General features: G+C 48.0%; 1 protein-coding gene across 6 annotated transcripts in view; it reads left to right on the top strand.

Annotated features, from left to right (window-relative positions):
* The window catches only part of SLC35F2 (solute carrier family 35 member F2), a 137782-nt gene that overhangs the window by 31509 nt on the left and 85212 nt on the right, over positions 1-21061 (top strand). The window contains exon 1 of one of the 6 annotated variants that reach the window (XR_002735960.2): positions 10666-11174. The exons of 3 other annotated variants lie outside the window; for them this stretch is intronic. Coding sequence is in view for 2 of the 3 variants with exons in the window: in XM_023238905.2 (XP_023094673.2) it covers positions 11065-11174 (110 nt within the window). In the remaining variant the exon portion in view is untranslated. 6 annotated transcript variants of the gene reach the window in all.

Below are 21061 nucleotides of genomic sequence, written 5' to 3'. Positions count from 1 at the left end.
AATACCTGGTTGATTGATTTACAGTATTCTCTATAATAAGATAATGGTTTTAATGTGAATTCTTCAAACTTGCCGTCTAAGCACACAGCATTATTGATTCACTCTGTTTAATGATAAATAATTCTGACATTTTCGTTTTGGGCAGCTTGTGTACTCCCGGCCATTCAAATCGAAGATAGCTTGACAGCAATCTTCTTAGAACACCTGTGAAAGAGAAAATAAAGGAGGCTTAGCTCGAATAAGACACTCTTTGTCTTTGTGGGCCTCAAGTATAGTGGCAATAGACATATTTAATAGGATGCTAGAAACGGGATCTTTTTAAAAAATTTATTTATTTATTTTTGAGACAGAGAGAGACAGAGCATGAACAGGGGAGGGGCAGAGCGAGAGGGAGACACAGAATCCAAAGCAGGCTTCAGGCTCCGAGCTGTCAGCACAGAGGGGCTCGAACTCACGGACTGTGAGATCATGACCTGAGCTGAAGTCGGATGCTTAACCGGCTGAGCCACCTAAGTGCCCCAACAGGATCTTTAAGGGTTTTTCCCCCTCCAGCTTTATTGAGGTATAATTGACAAATAACACTGTGTAAGTTTAAGGTGTATGATATGATGATTTGACGTCCACATACATAGTAAAGTGATTATGACATTAAAGTTAGTTAACATATCCATCACTTGGCATAGTTATTTCCTTTTTTGTTTTGTGTGTGTGGGGGGGGGCGAGTGAGAACATTTAAGATCTGTTGTCTTAGCAGATTTCAAGTTGACAATTCAGTATGGTTAACTGCTGTCACCATGCTGTACATTAGGTCCCCAGAACTTATTCATCTCATAAGTGAAAGTTAGTAGTCTGATGGGCACCTGGGTGGCTCAGTCGGTTAAGCGTCCAACTTTGGCTCAGGTTTCTGATCTCACAGTTCATGAGTTCGAGCCCCACATCGGGCCCTGTGCTGGCAGCTCAGAGCCTGGAGCCAGGAGCCTGGAGCCCGCTTCAGATTCTGTGTCTCCCTCTCTCTCTGCCCCTCCCCCACTCATGCTGTCTCTCTGTCTCTCAAAAATAAATAAATGTTAAAAAATTTTTAAAAACTAAAAAAAAAAGTTGTAGTCTGGCCAACATCTCCCCGTTTCCCTAACCCTGAAGCCCCTGGTAACCACCATTCTACTCTGTTTCTTAGGAGTTCACCTTTTTTAGATTCCACATACAAGTGAGGTAGGCAATATTTGTCTTTTTCTGACTTATTTCACTTAGCACAATGCCCTCAAGGTTCATCCATATTGTTGCAAATGGCAGGATTTCCTTTGTTATAGATGAGTAATATTCCATTGTATTAAAATAAGCTTTTTTATATAAGGGCTTTAAGAAGAAGTTAAATACAGATTACATTTGAAAAGTTCCCATTTACATTTTATTAAATGACTTTACCTTAAACATTGGTTCTGGATTCAAAGAGTTTTATTTATTTTTATTTTATTTTTTTAAGTAATCTCTACACCCAATGTGGGGCTCGAACCCACAAACCCTGAGATCGAGAGTTGTACGCTCCACCAACTGAGCCAGTCAGGCACCCCAAGGATTCAAAGATTTTTTTTGTTGTTTATTTTTTAATTTTGAGAATGAGAGACAGAGTGTGAGCAGGGGAGGGGAAGAGAGCGAGGGAGACACTGAATCAGAAGCAGGCTGCAGGCTCCGAGCTGTCAGCACAGAGCCTGACGTGGGGCTTGAACTCACGAGCTGTGAGATCATGACCTGAGCCGAAGTCGGATACTTAACTGACTGAGCCACCCAGGTGCCCCTTGATTCAAAGATTTGTAAGAAATGTGTATTTGTTTGTTTGTTTACAGGTGAGGAGGGGCAGAGAGAGAGAGAATCTATTGAGTTTGGGGTTCAGTCTTGTGAATCTCAGTATCATGACCTGAGCTGAAATCAAGAGCTGGGCATTTTACCAACTGAGTCACCCAGGTGGTCCATCTAATTTGTTTCTTAATTTCCACAGATGAGTGAAATCATATGGTATTTGCCTTTCTCTGCTGGACTTATTTTGCTTAGCATAATGCACTCTAGTTCGATCCTCGTCATTGCAAATGTCAAGATTTCATTCTTTTTGATGCCTGAGTATTATGTGATATATATCCTTTTTATCCATTCATCAACCAACGGACATTTGGGCTCTTTCCGTAGTTTGGCTATTACTTTTGTTTGTTTGTTTTTGAAAGTTTATTTATTTATTTTGAGATGGAGAGAGAGAGCGAGCACGGGGGAGGGGCAGAGAGAGAGGGAGAGAGAATCCCAAGGTGTCAGTGTGGAGCCCGATTCAGGGCTCAGTCTCACTAACTGTGAGATCCTGTCCAATCAAGAGCTGAACACTTAACCACCTGAGCCACCCAGGCACCTCTTGGCTATTGTTGATAATGCTGGTTTAAACATCGAGGTGCCTGTGCCCCTTCAAATTTTTGTTTTTATATCCTTCAGGTAAATATCTAGTAGTGCAATTGCTGGGTCATAGGGTGGTTCTGTTTTTAACTTTAAAAAAAAAATTTTTTTTTTCAACATTTATTTTTGGGACAGAAAGAGACAGAGCATGAACGGGCGAGGGGCAGAGAGAGAGGGAGACACAGAATCGGAAACAGGCTCCAGGCTCTGAGTCATCAGCCCAGAGCCTGACTCGGGGCTCGAACTCACGGACCGCGAGATCGTGACCTGGCTGAAGTCGGACGCTTAACCGACTGCGCCACCCAGGCGCCCCTGTTTTTAACTTTTTGAGGAACCTCCATACTGTTTTCCAGAGTGGCTGCATCAGTTTGCATTCCCACCAGCAGTGTAAGAGGGTTGCACTTTCTATGCATCCTCGCCAACACCTGTTGTTGCCTGAGTTGCTAATTTTAGTCATTCTGACAGGTGTGAGGTGGTATCTCATTGTGGTTTTGATTTGCATTTCCCTGATGATGAGTGATGTGGAGCATGTTTTCATGTGCCTGTTGGCCATCTGGATGTCTTCTTTGCAAGTGTCTATTCATGTCTTCTGCCTATTTCCCACCTGGATCATTTGTTTTTTGGGTGTTGAGTTTGATGAGCCCTTTATAGGTTTTGGATACTAGCCATTCATCAGATATGTCATTTGCAAATATCTCTACCCATTCCATAGGCTGCCTTTCAGTTTTGTTGATTTTTTGCCGTCACTGTGCAGAAGATTTTTATCTTGATGGGATCCCAGTAGTTCATGTTTGCTTATGTTTCCCTTGCCTTTGGAGATGTGTCTAGTAAGAAGTTGCTGTGGCCGAGGTCAAAGAGCTTGCTGCCTGTGTTCTCCTGTAGGATTTTGATGGTTTCCTTACTCACATTTAGGTCTTTCATCCATTTTGAATTTATTTTTGTGTTGGTGTAAGAAAGTGGTCCAGCTTCATTCTTCTGCATGCTGCTGTCCAGTTTTCCCAACTTTTTTTGTTGAAGAGACTGTCTTTTTTCCTTTGGATTTTCTTTCCTGCTTTGTTAATGATTAGTTGACCATATAGTTGTGTGTCCATTTCTGGGTTTTCTATTCTGTTCCATTGATATATGCGTCTGTTTTTGTGTCAGTACCATACTGTCTTGATGACCACAGCTTTGTAATATAGCTTGAAGTCTGGGGAATTGTGATGCCTCCAACTTGTCTTTTTCAGGATTTCTTTGGCTATTCAGGGTCTTTGTGGTTCCATATAAATTCTGGGATTGTTTGTTCTAGTTCTGTGAAAAATGCTGGTGTTATTTTGATAGGGATTGCATGAAATGTGTAGATTGCTTTGGGTAATATACTGAGAATTACAGTCTTATGGTTTTTGATTGATGAGAATCATAATATGGATATGAACATAACAGCTTTTATTATTCAGTATGTTGTATGTGGTGAGAATTAAAAATATGTTTATTTGTAGTTATTTTTACAAAGGAGAAAAAGATATTGAGAAAGAGGCTCATCGGTGCTTGTCAGTTAAATTGGAGAAGCATCCTGGTGACCTTGATGTCAGGGTCGGTTACTATTCTGAAAAAATGGTGCTAATAAGCTAATAAGAGCTAATAAACCTAGCATTTTGGAAAGGATTTGTGGCTGACTCTACTTTCCAAAGATGTTTGCAGCAAAATCTCCCATCCCACAAGCTCTCTCTCCTCAGGCTTCCCCATGACACATCTCCCGTGGAGAGGTGGGGGTTGTCTCAGTCTATTCGAGCTGCTTTAACAAATTACCATAGACCATGTGCCTTAAACAGCAAACACTTATTTCTCTGTTCTGGAAGCTGGTAAGCTGCTAGCCCGAGACCCAGGTGCCAACATGTCAGGTTCCGGTGAGAGCCCTCTTCTGGGCTATAGGTGCTCACTTCTCACTGTATCCTCACGTGGCAGAGAAAAAGGGAGCCAGCTGCATGGCCTCTGTTTACGAGGGCTCCACTCTCATGACCTAAGTTACCTCCCAAAGACCCCACCTCCAAATACCATCGCATTGGGGATTGGATTTCAACATACGAATTTTGGAGGGACACAAACATTCAATCCAGAACAGGTCTGTGTTCCCTCCCCTTGCATCTAGATGGCCTTGTGATTTTTTTAAATTTTGTTTTAAAGTTTATTTATTTTGAGAGAGAGAGTGGGACAGCGGCAGAGAGAGAGAGAGAGAGAGAGAGAGAGAGAGAGAGAGAGAGAGAGAGAGAGAATCCCAAACAGGCTCCACACTGTGAGTGCAGAGCCCAATATAGGACTTGAACTCATGAACTGCGAGATCATGACCTGAACTGAAGTTTGATGCTTAACTGACTGAGCCACTCAGGTGCCCCTAGATGGCCTTGTGATTATAATGAAGGTGATCCCATGTGACTTTTGATGCTTGGCCATAAAAGGACATAGGAAAGGGAAGGGAAGGGAAGGGAAGGGAAGGGAAGGGAAGGGAAGGGAAGGGAAGGGAAGGGAAGGGAAGGGAAGGGAAGGGAAGGGAAGGGAAGGGAAGGGAAGGGAAGGGAAGGGAAGGGAAGGGAAGGGAAGGGAAGGGAAGGGAAGGGAAGGGAAGGGAAGGGAAGGGAAGGGAAGGGAAGGGAAGGGAAGGGAAGGGAAGGGAAGGGAAGGGAAGGGAAGGGAAGGGAAGGGAAGGGAAGGGAAGGGAAGGGAAGGAAAAAGAACAAGGCAGTCTTTAACATTCGAAGCTGGCCTGGCACTCATAGCTAGGCCATTTTTTTCTGTTACTGGACATAAACAATCTCACAGAGTACCGTCCAAAGATAAGATTATTCTGAGACCATGATAAAATGAGACAGAGCAATGCCAGTTCATAATTTTATCTAAGCAAAAAACAGGATCACTGTGCCACCCACAAAACACCAACTCCCTTCTCTCTTGGTCAAAATGAATGGCTGCTGCCTCTTTACCAACTACAGTTTTGTCCCCACCCTGTTGTGCCCTCTTTATACGTAAGATGTAGTTTTTTTAGTGTGTATTTATTTTGAGAGAGAGAGAGAGAGAGAGTCTGTGTGTGTGCATGAGTGCATGAACAGCTGCCTTTGAGTGGGGAAGGGGCAGAGAGAGAGAATCTTAAGCAGGCTCCACATACCAGCATAGAGCCCAATACAGGGCCTGACGTGGGGCTCGATCTCACAAACCGTGAGATCATGACCTGAGCCAAAATCAAGAGGTGGACGCTTAACCGACTGAGCCATCCAGGTGCCCCAACATTTATCGATTGAGATACCAATCAGAATTGCATCCAGTCTGACAGCATTCAACCCAGAATAAATCCTTCCTTCCTTCCATCCTTCCTCAAATCATTCAACCAAAGCCCCAAGCCTATTCTTTCTAACATCCTCTTACAGAGACAGCCAGTGGTTCTCCCAGAGGCCTTTCTCCCTCGCTGCAAGGAGTAATAAGCTCAGCTTGTTTAACTATGTGTATATTCTTGGTGGCCTTTGGCTGGAGGACATTAACAACGTTTTGGCTTTTTCTTTCTCCGGGGACACTAGCTTAGAGGTGGGAGGAACCACCTGCCATATACGCAGACTAACTACCTCAAAGTTACCAGGCTGTGAGGAAGCCCAATTAGCCCCCGACAGGAGACGACACACAACGCAGTGAAGAGTGAGTCTGGTCAGTCCTGGATGCTCCAGCCCCACCACCCCTCGACACCCCCACCGTCCTGCTTCAGCTGCCTTCTGACTGCAGCTGCATGAAAGGCCATAAGCAAGAGCCGCCTGGCCCCGAACTTCTTAAATGCCTGGCCCACAGAAACCACGAGAGATAACAGAATGATTATGGTCTAAAGCCACTGGTATTTTGGGTGATTTGATATATACAATAGAAACTTGGAACAGAACTGAAAACGCGTACGAAGGGTCTGGCACACCATAGGTACTCGATAATAGGAAGCAAGGGCTATTGTGTGCAGAACTTCCCAACCACTAAATAATTTTTTTCCAGTAAATTTCCTTTGACAAAACCTTGTGGATTGATGCCCACAGATCCGCTCAATATATTTTAATCCTGAAACCAAAATAATGTAGTCTGATCAATAATCTTCAGTCAGGGGATGAGCTCATTTGAGAGCAATACTACTATTTTTTCATATAATTTTTTTTGTAAATTTTTAAAAATGTTTATTTATCTTTGAGAGAGAGAGAGAGAGAGAGAGAGAGAGAGAGAGAGAGAGAGAGTGTGTGAGAGGAGGAGGGGCAGAGAGAGGGAGACGTAGAATCCAAAGCAGGCTCCAGGCTCCGAGCTGTCAGCACAGAGCCCGATGTGGGGCTCGAACTCACAAACTGCGAGATCATGACCTGAGACGAAGTCAGACGCTTAACCGACTGAGCCCCCCAGGCGCCCCAGCAACTACTATTGCTACTTTTTGAGGAAGGTTTTTTGTTTAGAAAATAAATAGGACTTTGTCCATAACTTCATTATTTATTTATTTTATTTTTGAGGGAAAGAGCATGAGTTAGGGAGAAAGGCAGAGGGGGAGGGGGGAGGGGGGAGAGAGAGAGAGAGAGAGAGAGAGAGAGAGAGAGAGAGAGGATCTTAAGCAGCTTCCATGCTTAGCTCAGAGTCTGACCCAGGGCTTGATCCCACACAACCCTGGGATCATGACCTGAGCTGAAATCAAGAGTCAGACACTCAACCGACTGAGCTAGCCAGGTGCCCCATAACTTTGTCCATAACTTCAGAATCCACATCAATGGTTGACTGTATTTCCTGACCTCATTTTTCTGTGGGGGTGATACATTGAGCCTAATATGTTAATTAGGATTGACATGACCTGTGGACAAAACGTCTTAGTTGAATATTTTTCAAGTTGCAGAAGTAGCATAGGCCCACAGTAAGAACACAAAATGAAGACATATAATGCCATTTCAACTCCCTTATCCCCCTTCTCCACCTCTCCCCCGACCTTCCCCCTCATAACTCCCATGACTTAAATCAATGGCCTGGTGCATATTCTCCCACACCTTCTTGCTCATACAGATACAAGCAAGCATATATACATGCATAAAAATGTATATGTATATGTGAAGATATTTAGTTACTTTGTTGGTGGTGTTTACTAAAACAGAATCATATTATACAACTATTCTGCAAATCTGCAACTTGCTTTTTTCGCTTGACAGTGTATCAGGATACATACAAGTTAGCGGGTGTACAATCTGCATTTGTTTCCTATGGCAGCTGTAATGAATTGCCACCGATGCAGTGGCTTAAAACTACACAAGGTTATTCTCTGCCAGCTCTGGAGGCCAGAAGTTGGAAATCTGTTTTATTGGCCTACCGATAAGGCTACTTCCTTCCTGAGGCTCTGAGCTCACAGTGGCTGCCTTGACTTCTTGCTTTGTGGGTTTTCAAAGCGCAGTTTCCCAATCTCCGCCTGTATCTCAGTGTCAGTTTCTCTTCTGTAAACCTCCATCTGCTTCTGTCTCATAAGGATGCCCGTGATTAATTAAAACTCACCAGATAATTCAGGGTAATTTCCACATCTCGAGATACAGCATTGAATCACATCTGCAATTTTTTTTTTTTTTTTTTACCACATTGTAGAGGCGAGGTTTAGGCCACAGGCTGGAGCGATGGAATGTGGAAAGGGCCCATATCAACTTATCAACCCCCTGGCCAAATACAACCCCCTGGCCAATACATTAGACGACCCACCTCAAAATATCTGTAAGCCCTACCTGACCTACTTACACCTAGACACAGGTACTGAAAAAGGAAAATTCGTACCTCCCCATACTTCTTCATCTTCTCCCTTTAAATACAGCCCTCACCCCACTGCCTGTGGCAGACAGGGTCTCCTGTGTTGTCCTGGCCCAAAGTTCCCTTGTAGAGTGTACACTAAGCTTCTATCTCCCTTGTTTTACTTTGGGTGAATCTTTTCACTGGCCTACCACACTGGCTCCTACTCAATCGGGTCACCTCACATTTGGGAGCCCCCATCTGATCAGGAGAGACACCACATATACAAAGCAACATTCTCAGCTTCTAGGGATTAGGGACTGGTTATTTTGGGAGGGGGATATTATTCAGCCCGCCACAACATCTAAATCTACCTTTTAATCTCATATATTTAGACACAACACATATATAAAAGGGACTATATCAATGTCCTTGGGCGGCTCAGTCAGTTAAATGTCTGACCCTTGGTTTCAGCTCAGATCATGATCTCATGGTTTTATGAGTTCAAGCCCCACATCAGGCTCTGTGTTGACCGCCCAGAGCCTACTCGGGATTCTCTGTATCCTTCTCTCTCTGCCCCTCCCCTGCTTGCGCTGTCTCTTTCTCAAAATAAATAAATATAGTTTTAAAAAATTGAAAAAGAAAATAAAAGGGACTATGTCATACATGCTGGAGTATTTTTTTAAAGCACAGGCTTAAAAAAAATTTTTTTTTCTGTATCCCTTAACTTTTCTAAGGTTACTTGTGTTGACATGTGTCCTACACTTTTCTCCATGCTCACATAACTACGTGTATATATTGTCAAATAAAAAAACAAATCTGGGGCACCTGGCTGGCTCAGTCAGTGGAGCATGGGACTTGATCTCAGGGTTGTGAGTTCGAGCCCCACCTTGGGTGTGGAGATTACTTGAAAATAAAATCTTAAAAAAACAAAAACAGAAACGGAGCATCTGGGTGGCTGAGTCGGTGAGCATCCGACTTCAGCTCAGGTCATGATCTCACGGTTTGTGGGTTTAAGCCCCAGAGTCAGGCTCTCTGCTGTCAGCACAGAGCCCACTTCAGCTCCTTTCTCCCCATCTCTCTCTCTGTCTCTCCCTCCCACTCGCGCACGCGCGGGCTCTCTCTCTCTCACTCTCTCTTTAAAATAAACATTTAAAAAACAAACAAACCACAACCAAATCTGATTTAGATAAGAGACTTTACTTGAAAGAATTATTGGAGTGGGAAGGGGACTCTTGCCCTGGAAGAAAGCGCAATGAAAAGGTGGCTCGATTGAATAGCAGATCTGAGGACTTTTTACCCTGAGGCAACCATATTGGGAACTGGGCAGGGTGGGGGGACGCGAGGGGGGGACCCTTTAATGTGGGTGACAAGCTGGCTCAGTGGGTTAAAGTGGGTTAAAGTTCCGAGGCCTGGAGGAAGAAGAGGAATTTAGCCAGTTGGTAGGTTCTGCGTCTGGCTTTGTCCTAGGGGAACGAGAGAGCATTTTTGGGTCTTGCCTAAGTCGAATGGGAAGTGTGTTTCTTTGCAATATGCCACTTCTGAGAATACAAAAGTGTGGGGGCATTTCTTACTATATTCCAGGAGTACACGGATCAAGTAAAATTAAACCCTGTCAATGTATGAGGTGTAATGGGTTGTTCGCTTTACAAAAATGAGATCACATTAAACGTACTTCTCTATACCTTGCTTTTTTCCGCTCAAAATTAGCTACAGAACATCCTCCCAAGTCCTGGGAGGACTCCCAAGTCCTCTTTTCCATATGCTGTTGTACCGTGATGTGCGGTCATCCCTCTACGGATGACCATGTTCTTCAACAATTAAAAAATAAGTTCGTTTCAACTTTGGGGTTCCTGTAAGATGCTAAACTTGGGATTCCTAAAGCTACATTTCAGTTTTCAAAATCTGTGTTCTTTCTTAGAACTTTCTTACAGAACCGCCAGCTCGTTTGAATTTACCTCTCTCTTGCTCCTTCTTCAGACCCTCCTCCCCCGCTGCCCCGTCGCCCAGGGAGGGAGGTGGTTAGGAAACACCCGTCTATAAAGACACCTTTTCTCTCGTCTCCCTATCTTCCCCTTTCTGCCGGACCCGAGGGCCCCTCCTGCCGGCGGTGGGGGGTGGTGTGTGTGTGTGTGTAGGGGGAGCTGGGGGGAGGGTGGGGGCGGGTGTCAGAAGCTTCCCGAGCGCAGAAGCTCGGTCCTCCTGGGTCCACAGAGGCCTCGCAAGGCGTGGTCCAAGCGCGGGCGCCCAGAGTGCGCGCCAGCGGGTGGCACCTGCGGGACAGGTCAGCGCGCCCAACCCACCCGAGAGGAAGGAGGCGCGCCGAAGGGACGCGTCGCCCCGATCCCTCTGGGATTTCTCCCAGGTTTTCACCCAGAACAGCACTAAAGCGTCCTCAGTTCTTTTAGATTGGGTAGGAAGTATCTTTCATAAATTAGGCAGAGGGAGGAGGCCGGGCGGTCAGGGGGTGGAGCCAGCCGCTCCTTTCCAGCTGGCAAAGTTCAGGCGGCTGCGAAGTCACGGCCCCCGAGGTCGGGGCGCGGGGGCACAGCCTTGCACCGCCTCACGTGCCGTTCGCGACAGGGAACCGTAAGACCCTGACATGCATATTAGGGGCCACCCGTCGCCGTGGCTCCTCTGCCGGGGCGGGGGCAGACGGCGCCCCGCGACCCGCAGCTCCCCCGGGGGCGCCAGGCGCTGACCTGCAAATGTTCGGTCCGGCCGCGCGGGCCTGACAGGGGAGGCGCCCAGCCAGCCCGACGAGGGAGGCACGCGAGCGAGCGAGCGCGCGCGCGGGCACTGGGTCGGATCCCGCCGGCCGCCCAGGCACCGCCCCCGCCGGTTTTCCCCGCCCCGGCACGTCGGGGGGTTCCGGGCGCCCAGACTGCAGGGGACCGCATGGAGGCGGCCTCGCCGGCGGGACCCGCTGCCCCGCAGCCGCGCGCCCCGGGGGCAGCGGGGGGGCTGGGCAGCTTGCTGCGCGGGCTCAAAGGCCAGCTCTGCACCTGGTGAGTGCGGGGCGCGGGGGGGGGGTTGTAACGGGGGCAGGGGCGAGGGTGCCCGCGGGCAGTAGGGGGGTGGGTGCTGGGTAGCCTGCTGCACGGGCTCAAAAGCCAGCTTTTTATCTGGTGAGTGCGGGGGGCGGTGGGGTGTGCCGGGGGCGGGGGCGGGGCAGCGGGGGTGCTGTGCAGCCTGCTGAGCGGGCTCAAAAGCCAGCTTTTCACCTGGTGCGTGGGGGAGGGGGGGACGGGGGCAGCCGGGGCAGGGGTGGGGCTGCCGGGGCCCCTGCGCGCACGTGGCTGCGCGGCACACGCGGCCGGGGTGGCGGGGGGCGGGGGGCGGCGGCCGCGCGGACTCGGGGGCCCGTCCGGGTCCCGGCGGCTCGGCATGTGCGGCCGGGACGCGGCCGCCCACCTGGCTTTGTGAAGCGCCGCGCGCTCCTCCCTCGGCGCCCTCTTGGAAATCGTGGGCTTGGGAGTGAGACGATTTGGGGGAAGTCGGCCGCGTGGGCGCGGCTGGGTCCCTCCCCGGTGCCCAGCCCCCTCCCCTGCGCGGCGGGCCGGGGCCGGACGCCCCGGGGATGTTCCGAAGGAGGGGTGTCCAGCCTCCGGCGCGGCAGGTGGGCGAGCCCGCGTTCTTTCGGCCGCCCGAGCGCGTCGGACCCGGCCCGCGATCCTCTCCCAGGACCGGGGAGTTCACCCAAGTGAGGAGTCAGGGCTGAGTTTCGCGGTGCCGCCGCGAGGTCGTGCGCAGCCGGCCTCCTTCCTGGGCCTGAGCGGGGTGCACGGCCCTCCCGGCTTGGGGGGGGGGGGGAGCCGAGCCGCCGCCGGGGTCGCGGTGCTCTGCGGGAAGCAGGAATGTGCTTAGGGACCGGCAGCGCCTGGGATGGGGTTACTGGAGGGAGGCCGTGCCTTCTGGACTCGCACGCTCACTGAGTGTCCGCTGGGTTGGGGTGCTGGGCTCAGCCGTTTCTGTGGACGCTGTCATGTCACCTCGACCACTTTATGAGGTGGCACTCTTCCCACAGCCACTCTGCTGGTGGACAAAGGAGGCTAAGCCGTTTGCCGGAGGCCATGGGATGGCCAGGAAAGGGTGGTGCCCGCAAGCCCCGGCCAGACTGGGCCCTAACAACTTCTGGCCCCCGGCTCCTCGTGAAACAGGCTTTTGCCTTTATTTATTTACTTGTCTTCAGATGAACAAAGCACATTTCCCGTTGAAGATTGTGAAAACTCGTTTTCAAAACCGGGTCGAGAATGGTGTGTGCATTTTCGTCGTGGAAATGAGTGTAGTTCGCAGTAGATGCCTGTGCAAAGTCGGGCCCAAATCGCCTTGGATCGTCCAGCTGTGTATGTCCTGACGCACGTCCACAGGCTCTCAGCTGGGAGGCAGGGTAGGGCAATGGCTCAGGGCCCGGTTCTTCTGCACTCTGATCCCGTCGGTGCCGCCTGCCGCTTCCCGGCCGGGTGACTTTGGGGAAGTCGCTTAACCTGTCTCTGTCCCGTTTTCCTGTTTGTAAAATGGGAATAATAACAGTTCCCACCTTGTAGGGAGAATGTGAGGATTACGTGGCTGGGCCCACGGCCTGGCTCGTGGTACTGCTCTGTATCCGTCAGTCGTTGGCCACCATTAGCCCTCCGTTCCTGGGGGCTGGGAGATGGGGTGGCGTACCCCGAGGTGCCAGAGACCGGGGGAGGGGCAGACAGTACGCCAGATGGATACCCATTGAGCGAGATGTCAAGGCTTAGATGACAAGGCTTCGCGATGATTTTTTTTTTTCTCCGAATGTTCTAATCCTTTAGCAAGGATTAGCAGTCATTTCTTTTTTTCCTCCTAACGTTCTAATATTTTCAAAATCCTGGTATGTTGTAGTCAGGAGTATCTAATGCACTGGATCAGACTAGGAAACATTGCAAACCAGAATCCAAGGTGTCTGGACGGTTGCCAGAGGTAGGAATGAAAACCTTCATGAACAAAAGAGTTCTGCCAACCAAAAAAAAAAAAAAAAAAAAAAAAAAGGTTCCAGCTCAAGATCCTTGGAATAAAGACGGATAAAGGGGAGAGTGCATCCTCCCCTCTCATATTTAGAAGAAATAGAAGAAATCTCATCTTTAGATAGAAAGATGAGATTTTTTTTCTATCTCTGAACACACTTTTTTGTGTCTCCTTTATGGATTTTTACTTTCTTCCTTGTGTGAAAGCTGTTTGTGGCCATCTCATATTCCTGATGGACGCAATCCTTAGCAGGAATTAAGTCTTTTCCCTTTTTCTATCTCCCACAACCCTACCACATCAGTGAGTGAATGGAAGAAGGATGACAGGGTTCTAGAGGCTTCCCTTCCGTTCTGCCACACTCGCTGCACTCTCCCCTTTATCCGTCTTTATTCCAAGGATATTGGGCTGGAAGCTTTTTTTCCGTTGGCAGAACTCTTGTTCATGAAGGTTTTCATTCCTACCTGTGGCAACCGTCCACACACCTTGGATTCTGGTTTGTAGTTTTTCCTTGTCTGATCCAGCAATCAGAAAAGTGCAGTTTAGGGGTGCCTGGGTGGCTCAGTCAGTTGAGCGGCCGACTTTGGCTCAGGTCATGATCTTGAGGTCCGTGAGTTCGAGCCCCGCGTCGGGCTCTGTGCTGACAGTTCAGAGCCTGGAGCCTGTTTCGGATTCTGTGTCTCCCTCTCTCTGACCCTCCCCCGTTCATGCTCTGTCTCTGTCTCAAGAATAAATAAACGTTAAAAAAAAAATTAAAAAAAAAAGTGCAGTTTACCAGATATCCAGTATTCCTTATACTCAGTATTTTAAACTCTCAGTATTAAAACTCACCTTCCAAATTTGAGTTTGGCTTCGCAGATCCCTAACCTTGGCCACGGAACCATGGGGATGGGCAGAGGCTGGTGAGTGGGTGGATAGCACAAGGAGAGAGAGTTTGTATGTAGAGGGACACGATTCTTTTCTACTCCTTTTACAAAAAAGGGGAAAGAATAGCCTTTTTGGCAACTGGGTACTGAACACAGGAGAAACATTTGGGGCCTGTTATCATTATGAGAGGCATGTATTCTAGGTAACCCCAACTCCTGATATACTTGCCTCACTAATAGATACTTTTTTTCCTTTGGTTAAGAATGTCAGATCACTCATTTGATAACAGTTTATTGAGGACTTACTATGTGCCAGGTGTTCATGATGAGAAGCACTGTGCGTTTCCAAGTGGACTCTGCTTGTAATTTAAGCTTTTGTCATTTATTGCTGTTAACTCAAAGACAAATAGTGTGATGGGATATGGGTCTCCAGGAGTACCTGAGGGTATTTATTTAATTGTATATATTTAGCAACTTACACCCTAACACCTACAGTCTAATTCATGTATGAAAAAAAAAGCATGGTTTTTATAATGACTATCAAGTTTGCATCTGTAGCAAAAACCATTAAATATTATTTCACTTACCCTTTTCCCATTAAATAGATGGTAAGCTTTTTTTTGGGTTATATTTATTTTCAGAATTTTATTCTGCTGAAAAATGAGTTTACATTCATTTTAAATACAATATGCAGACACATATAAAAAGAAGACCAGGGGGCACTTGGGTGCCTCAGATGGTTGAACATCTGACTCTTGATTTCGGCTCGGGTCATGATCCCAGGGTTGTAGGATCAAGCCCCATGTCTGGTTCCACACTGAACATGGAGCCTGCTTGAGATTCTCTCTCCTTCTCTCTGTCTCTCTCTCTTTCTCCCCCTACACCCCTCCCCCACCTGTGTGCTTGCACGCATGCTGTCTCTCTCAAAAATAGATTTAAAAATTCAAAAAATTAAAAAAAATAAAAAGATCAGAAACATTTACACTCCACTAACTATATCTTTATATTTTGTGTTTATTTCTAGTCTTTTATTTTTGAATTTTGTGAGGATGTCTGATGGATTATACTAAGAGACTTTTTGGTACAGTAATTTATTATTTTTAAGTATCGTGTTGATGTAGAATTATAGTTTTCTTTTCTTTTTTTTAAAATATGTTTGAGAGAGAGAATGTGTGGGGGAAAGGGAGTGAGAATCCCAAGCAGGCTCCACGCTGACAGCCCGGAGCCCGATGCGGGGCGCTAACTCACAGAACCGTGAGATCATGACCTGAGCCGAAGTCGGACACTGAACCGTCTGAGCCACCCCAGGCACAGTTAGAATTCTAGTTTTTAATTTTTATTAATTTTTCTACATCTTTTCATTTATTTATTGTCGAAGTTGGTAAGGTTTTCGAGGGCACAGTCTTTATCCCATTGTTTTTGTAGCACAGTGCAGGACATGTGTTCATGTGTTCTTTCCTTTGCCCATCCTAGAGCATCTGTGATGTTCCAGGTTTTAGACTACTCTGTGGCCCACAGACTCGAATGGGATGTAGTGTGTGTTTCCAAGAGAAATCGAGTTCTGGTAAGAGGTTATGACCCGTGTGGTAGAGGCGAGCACATAGTACAGATGGCACAAAGGAGGGGGAAATAGAGCTCACCAGGGTGAGGTGGGGCTGGGAAGCTTGGCAGGGAAGGTGATCAGGAATGTGAAGCGGGAATAAGGGTTTTCCAGGTGAACGAGGGGAGGAAGGGCAGTCCAGGCTTGGAGGTCCCAGAGAACGTAAGGAAAGGCAGGTCGGTCGGTCAGTGAACACGAGCACCCCTCTGATTGTGCAGCCAAGGGCTTGGCCCTGTGGCTCCTCCTTTCTGTTCACGTTCTTTGTTTCAAAGGTGAAGGCCCAGAATTTTTTTTTTTTTTTAATCTCAGAGAGAGAGATAGTGTGTGTGTGCTCGAGCGCGCGCACGTGCGAGGTGGGGAGGGGCAGAGGAAGAGGGAGAGAGAATCTCAAGCAGGCTCCATGCTCAGCAAGGAGCCCAGCTCGGGGCTCGATCCCACAACCGTGAAATCATGACCTGAGTCGGATGCTGAAATGACAGAGCCACCCAGGTGCCCCAGGCCCGGGAATTTTTGAACGAGTCATTTAATGGTGTTGAACCGCACATGTATTCACTCAACAGACATCTACTGAATGCTCACCGCGTGCACGGCAGAGTCTTAAGCTGGTCTGCCGCTCTGCCGGAGGGTATTGTTCTGTGGTGTTATTTAAGCAGAGGTGTAAGTCGAGGGGCTTTTTGTGGCCTGTGCAAGTGTGGGATTAGGAAACTCTAGATCATACCAGTCTCCAATATATCTCCTTCCTTTTGCACTTTCATCTGTGAGATTATTTAATTGACATCCGCCTCTTCTGACTGCAGGACTTGAGGGATACTGCTTACTTTTTGTCACTGTTGCATACTCTGCCGAGCGCAGCACCTACCTTATAATAGATGCACAGTGAACATCAGATGATTGAGTGAATCCCTAATTCCCAGTAGGAATTTTATTGTAATCACATCTCTTTAAAACAAACAAACAAACAAACAAACACACACACACACACATTCCTGGGGCGCCTGGACAGCTCAGTCAGTTGACCGGCTGGCTCTCGATTTCAGCTCAGGTCATGATCCCAGGGTTGTGGGATCAAGCCCCACTTTGGGCTCCTCGTTGACAGCACAGAGCCTGCTTGGGATTCTGTCTCTCTCTGCCCCTCTCCCCCTGCTCATGCACACACTCTCTGTCTGTCTAAAATAAAATAAAATAAAATAAGATACATTTCCGTTCAGGGCTGTATGTTTATAATGTAGTCATGTTGTGTTCATCTGTTTCGTTGTTTCTCAATCAGCCTTATTGACATTTTAGGTGGAATAATTCTTTGTTGGGGGACCGTCCTGTACGCTGTAGGGTGTAGCAGCATCCTGTGGTCTCTACCTGCTAGAGGCCAGCATAGCCTCCCCCCACCCCACCTCTGAGTTGTGACGATCAATAATCTTCCCAGACATTGTCAAATGTCTCCTGGAGGGACAGAATCCCCCTTGGATGAGAACCTCTGATTTAGCCCTATTGTTTCTAACTAATTGCCGTAGAGTATTCTGTGACTGCGAGGTCCTCCAGTGGTGGCCCCACCCAGGTAGTTTTCTGCTCCTGGCCTCCACAAACTGTGGTGAGTGTGCCCCTACGTGTCCCCTTATGTCCTGGGGAAGAGCTAGAGGCCAGGCTCAAGGTGTGAGTCCCTCCAGGTGACTTTAAGTAGAAGAGAGGGGATGAGCCCCAGGATGGAGACTCCATGGGCCTCACGGAATCCTGCTGGTTGCGATTCTCTCGTGCCCTGCCGGCTGTTCTGTGACCTCGGCTTTATCAGCAGCTGCTCTGGGGGAAGAAGGAGGTGGCCTCTTGAGGTTGTGGCCCATTAGCCCTGAGAGTTGGGAGGGGTGGGTGGAGGAATGAGTTTTGGCTGGACAGCCTGAGCCTTTTTATGAACCTCTCAATAGTGCAGGGCGTTGGGCAAGGGACAGGCAGTAATTGTCCGCGTGCAGCGTGGGACAGAGGTCTGGGTGGACTTCGCCAGCTTCTCTCCCAGGCGCCCCGAGCGGCCTCCGCCTGTTCTCCGCCCCGGGCTGTAGCCCTCTCCCTTGGCAGACCACTTGCAGACAACGTTTGTGTTCCTCTTGTCTCTGCTCCTTTCTCCGGGTTGCTTGGGGGAAGTATGAGCTGACTGCCAGGGCTTACTCCCCATCTCGACAGCACTTGCAGAACATTCCTGGAGTCCCCCTCTCCCCTTCAGTCCCTGTTGTCACCGTGCCCTGTAGCTTCCGTTTGTGCCTCTTCGTGCCGCAGTCCCATCCCCGTGCAGGAGCCAGATGATGTCAGATAAAACCAGAGACTTCAGGAGCTGCCGGCACAGAAGAACTCACCCCTTATTGGACGTCTTCCTCACCTTTGTCAGTCAGGTCGTAGGCGGTCCTCTACAGGTATTTTTGGTCCTTTTGATGGCAGGCGAGTAACTTGCCCAAGCGCGCATGGCTGGTGAGAGGTGGGCCGTGGCAGTTTCATTGGCCTCTGATGACCAGACCTGCTTTACCGTTTCAGAAATCCCCCTGCGTTGTGTTCAGGCTGAAGCTTCGGACCTGCACCGGGTCTGCAAACACGGGGACGCTCTTGGGGTTCCCTGGAGGTTCCTCAGGGTCCATTATGGGGGCAAGTTGGGAAATAGGAACTGTGGGCTTCCGGGCCGGTCTCTCACACCCGCCGGGTGTGTCGGTCTACCTGCCTTGTAGTCGGACTTTTAAGCCAGATGCTTGGGGACAGGGTTCTGGAGCTACGGGAGGTCTGAGCGCTACGGGTGACTGGGTGGAGCTCTAGCTGGGGCCGTTTGTCCCATCCCTCCTCATCTTCCCTGCCCGCATCCTCCTTTACCTGAACACAACTATTGTATTTTTAGTCGTTTTCATTGTGGTAAAATATATGTAACATGAAATTTACCAATTGGATCATGTTAAGTGTACAATTCAGTGACGTCAAGTGCGTTCACGATATTGGGCAGCCATCACCGCTGTCCAGTTCCAGAATTTAGTCATCATCCCATCCAGAAACTCTGTATGTCTTGAACACTAGCTCCGCGCCCCCCTGTCCCTCAGCCCCCCGTAAGCACCATTGTCCTTTCTGTCTCTGTGAACTCGACTGTTCTAGATCCCACATGTAAGTGCAGTCATGCGATATTGGTCCTTTGGTGAGATCCAGGCTTCTCGAGGCAAACTCCAAGGCTCCCCGTACTGGGCCGCCTCCCAGAACATCACCTCCCTGTGTTCCGGGGACAGCAACAAGCCTCTGCTTCCCCTGCACACACCTTAGTCTGCACCTTTACCCGTAGCTTCCCTGGTGGATGCTTTCCCTGTCCGACCTCTTATGGCTGCTTCCAGAGTGTGGACATTGAGTCACGTGGTCCTTTTCCTTTGTCTCTCTTCACACACATCTTGGCTTAGGTGCCTTCTGTCCTAACTCCTTGCATTTACCATATCATGACATAATAGGTAATCATCACCAGCCTGGGACAATGCCTTGAAAAAAATTTAAACAAAATTTTTAAGAATTCTTAAAAAAAATTTTTTTAGTGTTTATTTTTGAGAGAGACAGACAGACAGAGCATGGGTGGGGGAGGGGCAGAGAGAGGGGGACAGAGGATCCGAAGCAGGCTCCAGGCTCTGCGATGGCAGCAGAGAGCCTGATGCAGGGCTTGAACTCCCAAAGAAACTCGAGATTATGACTTGAGCCAAAGTCCAACACTTAACCAACTGAGCCATCCAGGTGCCCCTGGTTTTTTTTTTTTTTTTTTTTTAATGTTTATTTATTTTGAGAGAGAGTGTGCGAGTAGGGGGGAACAGAGAGGGAGGGAGTGGGAATCCCAAGCAGGTCTGAGATGTCAGCACAGAGTGACACGGGGCTCAAACTCGAACTCACAAACTGTGAGATCATGACCTGAGCCAAGATCAAGAGTCAGATGCTTAACCAACCTAGCTGCCCAGGCGCCCCTAGATGTTAGTTCATCTTTGAAGTACCTCTGCTACTTACTTTGTGCCTGGCTTTGAACTGAAATGGTAGCAGTTGATTTCTAGGAGCGGTAATAACCTTTTTTCAACAAGATTTGGTAAATCCAATGAAGAAATTAAATTAGGCTATTTTTGAAGAGGAGTTTTCAGAGATGCTTTGAATGGTAGTCACATCTGTGGCAAAAGCAAATTGCCTCCCAAGTAATTGCTTGTGTACATAAGAGGGGTGTCTGGGTAGCTCAGTCAGTTAAGCATCCAACTTCAGCTCAGGTCATGATCTTGAGGTCTGTGAGTTCGAGCCCCACACCCAGCTTTGCGCAGACAGCTCAGAGCCTGGAGCCTGCTTCGGATTCTGTGTCTCCCCCTCTGCCCCTTCCCTGCTCACGCTCTGCCTCTGTCTTTCAAAAATGAATAAATGTTAAAAAAAATTTTTTTTAAAAATAATAATGAAAGCCAGACTTGGTTGAGTAAAGCTTAGTTGGTGCACTTACAGCAACCTCAGTCTTCCAGAATCTCAGGGTGGATTAACTCGTGTAATCCTTACAGTAATTTTCTATGGTGAGCATTATAATGCTGTCACTGCCAGCCCCCTTTGACACACGTGGGAGCGGATTCACAGAGAGGTCAAGTATTTTCCCCAACAGTCATAGTCACATAGTAGTAAGGACTGCAACTAACTTGCACCTCCTCCCCCACAAGGCAGTCTGGCCCCAGAGCCCGTGCTCCTAACCACTGAACTACCCTGCCTCTTGTCAGTTGGGGAGCAAACAAACAAAAAAAAGACCTTGGACAGTTAGCATGGTTCCCCCACCCCCTCAAGCTTTTTGCTATTTATATCCCCAGGGGTGCCAGAGAGTACATAAAGTCATAGGATATATAATATAATACGTCTTTCTGAAGCATCATTTAATTAATTATATATATATATATATATATATTTTTTTTTTCAGGTGGGGGGGCAGAGAGGGAGGGAGGGAGACAGAGAATCTGAAGTAGGCCTTGCTCTATTAGCACAGAGCCTGACATGGGGCTTGAACTCAAAACTGGGAGATCCTGACGTGAGCTGAAACCATGAGTCAGATACTTAACTGAGCCATCCAGGCACCCCACTTAATTTATTTTTTATTTTATTGTATTTTATTGTATATTTCTAAAAGTTTAAAAGTTATTTATTTATTTATTTATTTATTTATTTACTTACTTATTTGTTTATTTTGAGAGAGAGACAGAGAGAATGCGTGGGGCGTGGGCAGAGAGAGAGAGAATGGGACAGAGAATCCCAAGCAGGCTCCATGTTATCAGCACAGAGCCTGATGTAGGGCTCAAACCCACAACCCTGAGATCATGACCTGAGCTGAAAGCCGGAGGTGGACGCTAAACTGACTGAACCACCCAGGCGCCCCTATTTTATTTTTTAAGTAGCCTCTATACCCAACGTGGGGCTTAAACTCATGACCCTGAGATCAAGAGTC

This window comes from Felis catus, chromosome D1 (genome assembly GCF_018350175.1).
Source record: "Felis catus isolate Fca126 chromosome D1, F.catus_Fca126_mat1.0, whole genome shotgun sequence".
In the NCBI taxonomy this organism is placed as follows: domain Eukaryota; kingdom Metazoa; phylum Chordata; class Mammalia; order Carnivora; family Felidae; genus Felis; species Felis catus.
Note: the sequence above shows the minus strand (reverse complement) of the source record. Positions and strands in the feature narration are given on the sequence as shown.